Genomic DNA, 5,984 nt, shown 5'->3' with positions numbered 1-5,984 from the left:
TTCTACCAAAATTTACGATACATTTCAAACTTTTCATAAAACTATACTTTATAATTTGTTTTGTTTATACAATTTAGTTTTAATTTGCTGCTGTGAACATTGATTTTTTCTTCCAAATACTATCGAATTAAGTGTGTAATCAATAAAAGATGAGAACTAATAATTCGAGAACATAATCTTAATGTTACTAAGCCTACTTCACGTCAATTAAGTTGGAGAGTGTTGCTGGATAGTATCCGATGAATCCACGAATAACGCATCTTTGTCTCCGTAGTCCTCAATATGCACATCAACAATCTTTGTCTCCGTAGTTCTTAAAAATTTGTAATATTATGTATTATATATATTATATATTATATGGCTCGCGAGCGGCTCGATGAGCCACGAGCCTAAAATATCTAGGCTCGGCTCGAGCTCGATTACCAAACGAGCAACTCAAGTTCGATTTTGACCGAGCCGCTCACAAGCGGTTGTGAGCTACTCGGCTCATTTACACCCCTAGTCTACAGATCTATAACCTTACAATGCACATGCCTTAAGTGACAATCTCAATTATTAATTAAGATCACTCGAATGGTATTAAGGTGAAAATGTAAGCTGTACAATTTGCTGAAATGCACTTCTCTCCTTGTATTTTTCTCATCTCTATATTTGTTACGGAGAAGTGTATTTCTTAGCCTGTAGGACAGCAATATGGTGTCTGACTGTCTGTTTCTCTATTTGTGAGTTGAGCTCTAATTGTTAAATAAATGAGTCTTTTAGGAGTAGAAGTTTTATTCTACTAAGGGGTATTTGGAGGCCTTATACTAATACTACCCCAATATGTAGCAGAAAAATAATGTGAGTACGAAGACGTTGTTATGGAAAACATTTACATTGATCTAAGTTCAAACTTCAAAGTGCTTCGAGGTGAAGTACTACTGCACAAAGCTTTTAAGATAGCCTAAATACCTACATTGCCTCTGCCGGAAACAGCCTCTCTTGTCACAAGCTTTAGTCCCCTCACCCACAACTCCGCCATCTCAAATCCACCCTCACACACAAAGTGCACTTCCTTGCTCTTTGTTGTGATGACACGAAATAGTCCTGCCTCTTCTGCGTCACCCTTCCGTTGCCTAGTTTTTCGAAAGCAAATGCTGGGGCCGACTTCTGCTGCCTGGCATATCACATTGCGCCTGCTTGATTTTCCCCAGCACAAGATTCCGCCTTCCAGCATTCTAACTTCTTTTATGTGCAGACCCCCTTTGCCTCCCTTTGTGTGTTTCTGTAAATGGGAGCCAGTTAAGACCAGTTTTCGAGCAAGTTCGTCTAATATGATGTGCTCTGCCTCATTTTTATGTTTTGTTCTTGCTAGTGAGAGCGCAGTTTCACCCTTTGCATTCTTGGCGTTACAACAAGCTCCGTGAGAGATCAATAGTTCACATGCCTGGCTGTGACCTTCACGGGCTGCCAGTATAAGTGGTGTGTTACCATCCACGTCAGATACGTTTACGTCATAACCCCTACTTAATAACAGTTTCACCGCATCCAAGTCACCCCGACGAGCAGCACAATGTAGAGCATAAAATCCTCCAGCATAACGGTTACCTTGTTCAATAGCGAACTCGAGCAAAACCTTTTCAAAGAGATCACGCTTGTGATTCAGGGCACAGAGTGTTAGTGCTGTGTCCCCAGACTTATTGCAGAGTCTGACATTGGCTCCAGAGAATACAAGCAACCGGAAGGTATCAACATGGCCTTCCCTTGCAGCAACCATAACAGCAGAGAAACCGTTTTCATCTTGATTATCAAGATTGATCCCTTGCTCAATGAGAGCTTTTAGTGCCGAAACATCTCCAGATTGAGCAACAAACAGTAAAGGAGAGAATATGGACATATTGCTTGACTTAGGAACCTTTCCATTGCGGATGATGCTCAGGACTGCTTCCTGAAAACCAAGCTGCCATCGGTTGGAACCAGCAATCGAACTTGCTGATTGACCGGCTGTATTTACTAAGCCTAAATCAGCACCATGTCTTAGCAAGATTTTGAGGCACTCTTCTTGTTTGTATCTAGCACAGATCATAACACCTGTCTCACTGGCTTCTGTTTTTGAATCTAAGTCACAGCCAAAGTCAATTAGACACTTGAGAACAGTTGAAAATCCAAGGCGTACAGCCATATGTAAAGGGCAGAACTCAGTTTTCCGGGTGGTTTTAACTGGAGACTCCACATGAGCACCACATTCTAAAAGTACCTTGACAGCTCCTGCATTGCCACAAAGAATGGCATGATGTAACAGAGTCCTTCCACAGTGAGACACGTTAGGAGGCATGTGCTCGAGAAGAGAGCGCAAAATGGCACCACTTTCTTCAAAGTATTCCACAGCACACCAAGTAATATCATAGGGATCAGCTAGCCCAGCACCTACTCTGAATTCTTCACCTGAAGCTGCATCCCATGACCATGCTCCAAGCCGAACTTTAACATCAGTTTTAGCACCAGCCTTATTTTTCAAATATGGGAAAAGACATCATTCAAATGTTTTAAACATGGAAAGAAAAGAAATATCAGGAATTTCTACTTCAAAAGACAAGCATAATGCATTTTTGCTTTTTAATGATCTTTTTGGTTTTTAATCACTTGTTTAAAGGATTTTGATAACGAATATAATTTAAATCTTCTGAAGGATCTTGAATAGGAACATAACATAAGTAAAAGTTGTGTACTTGGAGAGCATTTAATCCAGCAGCAATTACCTCAAGCAGAAGAAGGACTACTGAGACTTGTCTACTAACGATAGCAGCCACAAGAGCTGTACAGTCAACATTTGTGTGCAGAGAAGGTTTGCATGACTGGAGAAGCACACGACTAATTGCATTCACATCCACTCCACACTGTCACCACAAAGACAGCAGTGATGTCAAGATAACAATTATACTGTAGGTGATGGGGTAAAGAGGGAGGCTTACTGTTTTTGATAATCAACAAAAGAAAGAAAATGGATTACCATAAATGATGGAAATTAGTACATTTTTTTTTGGCAAGGAAAATGATCATTTTTAGTACATTATTTAAGGGTGTGTTTGGTTGGTGGGTTTTGCACATAGGAATGGGTATGAAAGTGATTGTTGTTGTTTGGTTGATGGATTTTTAGAACACTACTATGGGTTTCGAATATCCCATCAATTGAAAAATCCATACCCAAATACAATAAGGGTTTCATTCCCTTATTCATTCTCAAGCACTACTAATAGTAACCATTCCCATTCCACCCTACTACCAAACATCTTAAATACTTTCACCAAAACCCATTACCATTACCAAGTATTTGATACCCATTCCGATTCCGATTCCGATTCCGATTCCAATTCCTATGTGCGAACCAAACACACCCTAAGTCGATTTCAGTTTTTGTCAAACTAAAGACTGACAGAATAAGCTGGTTGGAAATATATGATTATCCCCACTGAGAATCTTAAGCAGCTCAGAGAATGGGGTTTAAACTCATTTCAATCTCACCTTCAGGAGAGCATCCACCACATTTGCAAATCCCCTGCAGCATGCAGTAAAGAGAGCATGTACAGCAATGCGAGGCCGAATGAGGTCAGATCCCATTAACAACTCTGCTATCCTTGCATGTCCATAACAGCTGGCTTCTAGCAAAGCTTCCTCACAGGCCTGTTGAGAAGCCCCAGCCTTGATTAACATCTCCAAAATCTCAAGGTGGTTCTCCCTCACAGCTACTGTAGTAGCATATCCCCTGAAAAGTTTCTGGTTCACATCTGCTCCAATACTCTGCCAAATAGAAAAGCAAACTTTCATAAACCATTTCAAGTGCCAAACTGGTATAGAACACAAAGAAATTGTTGCATTCATGAACTTACAGATGATGTTCTTTCAAATTCATTTAACAAAATGAAGAGTATGAAGACACGATTAGTTATATTGAACCATGTTCCGAAGGAATATACACTTCGAAAAATAGTTCTATTACTATGTGCTTGTCAGCATCATGGAAGAAAATTTTCAGTGTAGATTTAATTAGATTCTGGTTTCTGGTTTAATTGAAGTATTTAATTGTATGGAACAAAAAAAAGCCCCATTACTTGGCAGTTTGGCTGCTGATAACATAGCCGTGTGGGCATAGTTATGTAGAGCAGTGGTGCTGAGTACCGCCATTATAGCTCATACCCTATGCTTCCAGCAATAAAGAATCTATTTGATGTATAAAGGACAAGTGCTTTCAGCCAAACACAAAAATAGAAAAAGAAGAAACCGAAGTGACATTCATAGTAGTGCTCATTTGAGAAAGGTTTGAGGAAACTTAGTTCTTCACAAATAGCAGCACACTACTTCTTGACTTTTCAACTTTAATTCAATAAAGAACAGGATAGAACCAACAAAAGAGTTCCGCCTCTCAGAAATCAGATTTGCAGTCTCAATATGGTACCACATGTTAAAATAAAGATGACCATAAAGACAAAGCTGAGAGAGGAGGAGCAGCAAGTGTACTAAAAAGTGAAAGCCCATTCATTGATGTATGGAAATCCCTAAAGAAAGCCCAAGTTGTCGTTAACAGTCCCCTGAGTGAGCTAATTGCTCTATAAAACCTATTTGATGCAGATAGAAAAGCATTCTGGTATGAAATATTTGGAAAAGAGATGATGAAGAGAGGTCAAGATAATACTACGTAGTAAATTCAGATTAAAACTATGAATTTAGGCAATGTAAATCAGATAAATAGATCAATAATCCAACTTGGGAAAATTCGAGTGCTTTATGATCAACTAAATGAACAAGGGAATGCAAGCAAACTGTTGTAAATAATTGGTTGCAACTAGAGATCTAAGCTAAACATAGTAGCAATGAGAAAACAGCTGGTGAGCCTTAAAAATTCAGATAGTGACAGATATTCTGATAGTGGATCCCGCAGGTATTCAAAATTCAAAGCAAAAGTAAAAGGTCAAGGTTCGTTTAGCAACAATTTGAATTTGAATAAAGCACCAGTGAGTAGTAGGACGAATCCAAAATGCATCCCAGGTGAGCAAAACCTCAAGAGACGCATTTAGCAACCAATCAATAGAAGCATACAGTAGAATTTCCAAAAGAAAGAAAAACAAAAAAATTTATACTCAGAGAAACCATAGAATAGGAGGCTCGACACCGGTTTTATAAATGAGAGCTGAGTTCAGATTCGCACTCACCAGCAGTTTCCTCACGAGTGCGACATTGCCGTTATGCACGGCCAGGAACAATGCGGTGACGTCGGTCTTAAACTCCTCGTAACCGACTCGAACTTCGTTGGGAGACTCCTCGCGCAGCACCACCTCCGCCTTGCGCACCTTGAGACAAACATCGCCGACGAAGTTGACGTCGACGAAGGAATCCTGGAGGCACTCAAGCGCCGCTGCTAGATCGTTGGAATGCGAAGCTTCCAGAAGGCGTCGTGACACCTCAGCTTCGTAGTTCACCGGAAAAACCTGCTTTCCGGCCAGGAAACCGCCGCCTCCACCTGAATGTCCAAAAACAGTCATTTCCTGCCAAGCAAAACACTGTCACTGCCTCTTCTGTTCCTCTGTCTAGATCTATCAGTGTCTATATATCTCTACAGAGAAGAAGCAGCAGAGGAATCATCAGCAGAATTGTTTAATACTCTCTTTGTCGCTCTCTATCTCTCTCTGCGGGAGAATGGAGACGCGAGACTCGAGGTGGAGTGGGTGAAGGAAGGAAACTTGAAAGAAGTGAGCGCCAGGAGACCGGACAAAATGAAGGCGTTTTAATAGGGTTGAGATTGACTTTAACCATGGTTAAAATAATGTTTTTACCAGGCGTGGCAGGTTTGTACATTTATCATTTACGCGTGGGGCCACCTGGGATTAATCCTTCTTTACTCCCGTATTTCTTACTCCTTTTCATTTATTTTTTTAATAAAGTTTAAAATTCAAATTGTATGAACAATTTTACCATGGGAATACTAAAAATTTAAAGAGGTTGTGACATGT

The 5,984-nt window shown here is 40.1% G+C and overlaps 1 protein-coding gene across 1 annotated transcript; it reads right to left on the bottom strand.

Annotated features, from left to right (window-relative positions):
• Positions 1-756: 756 nt before the first annotated feature.
• LOC109149890 (ankyrin-3) lies at positions 757-5,752 on the bottom strand. The gene is made up of 4 exons (XM_019297885.1): positions 5,187-5,752; positions 3,502-3,777; positions 2,739-2,876; positions 757-2,485 (listed from the first exon to the last, which is right to left on the bottom strand). Exons 1-4 carry the CDS (start codon positions 5,514-5,516, stop codon positions 944-946), a joined length of 2,286 nt encoding a protein of 761 aa, XP_019153430.1. The 5' UTR covers positions 5,517-5,752; the 3' UTR covers positions 757-943.
• Positions 5,753-5,984: the final 232 nt, after the last annotated feature.

Source organism: Ipomoea nil, unplaced genomic scaffold, assembly GCF_001879475.1.
Source record: "Ipomoea nil cultivar Tokyo-kokei standard unplaced genomic scaffold, Asagao_1.1 scaffold2165, whole genome shotgun sequence".
Lineage (NCBI taxonomy): Eukaryota > Viridiplantae > Streptophyta > Magnoliopsida > Solanales > Convolvulaceae > Ipomoea > Ipomoea nil.
The sequence above is the reverse complement of the archived record's forward strand: the minus strand, read 5'-3'. Positions and strand labels throughout refer to the sequence as shown.

Bases quoted from the DNA above. Each gene is read 5' to 3' on its own strand.
- LOC109149890 (XM_019297885.1), bottom strand. From the start codon at position 5,516: ATGACTGTTTTTGGACATTCAGGTGGAGGCGGCGGTTTCCTGGCCGGA. The intron at 2,877-3,501 runs GTGAGATTGAAA...TTGTGGTGACAG, and splicing joins TGGTGGATGCTCTCCTGAAG to TGTGGAGTGGATGTGAATGC. The intron at 2,486-2,738 runs GTAATTGCTGCT...TTGAAAAATAAG, and splicing joins TAGTCCTTCTTCTGCTTGAG to GCTGGTGCTAAAACTGATGT.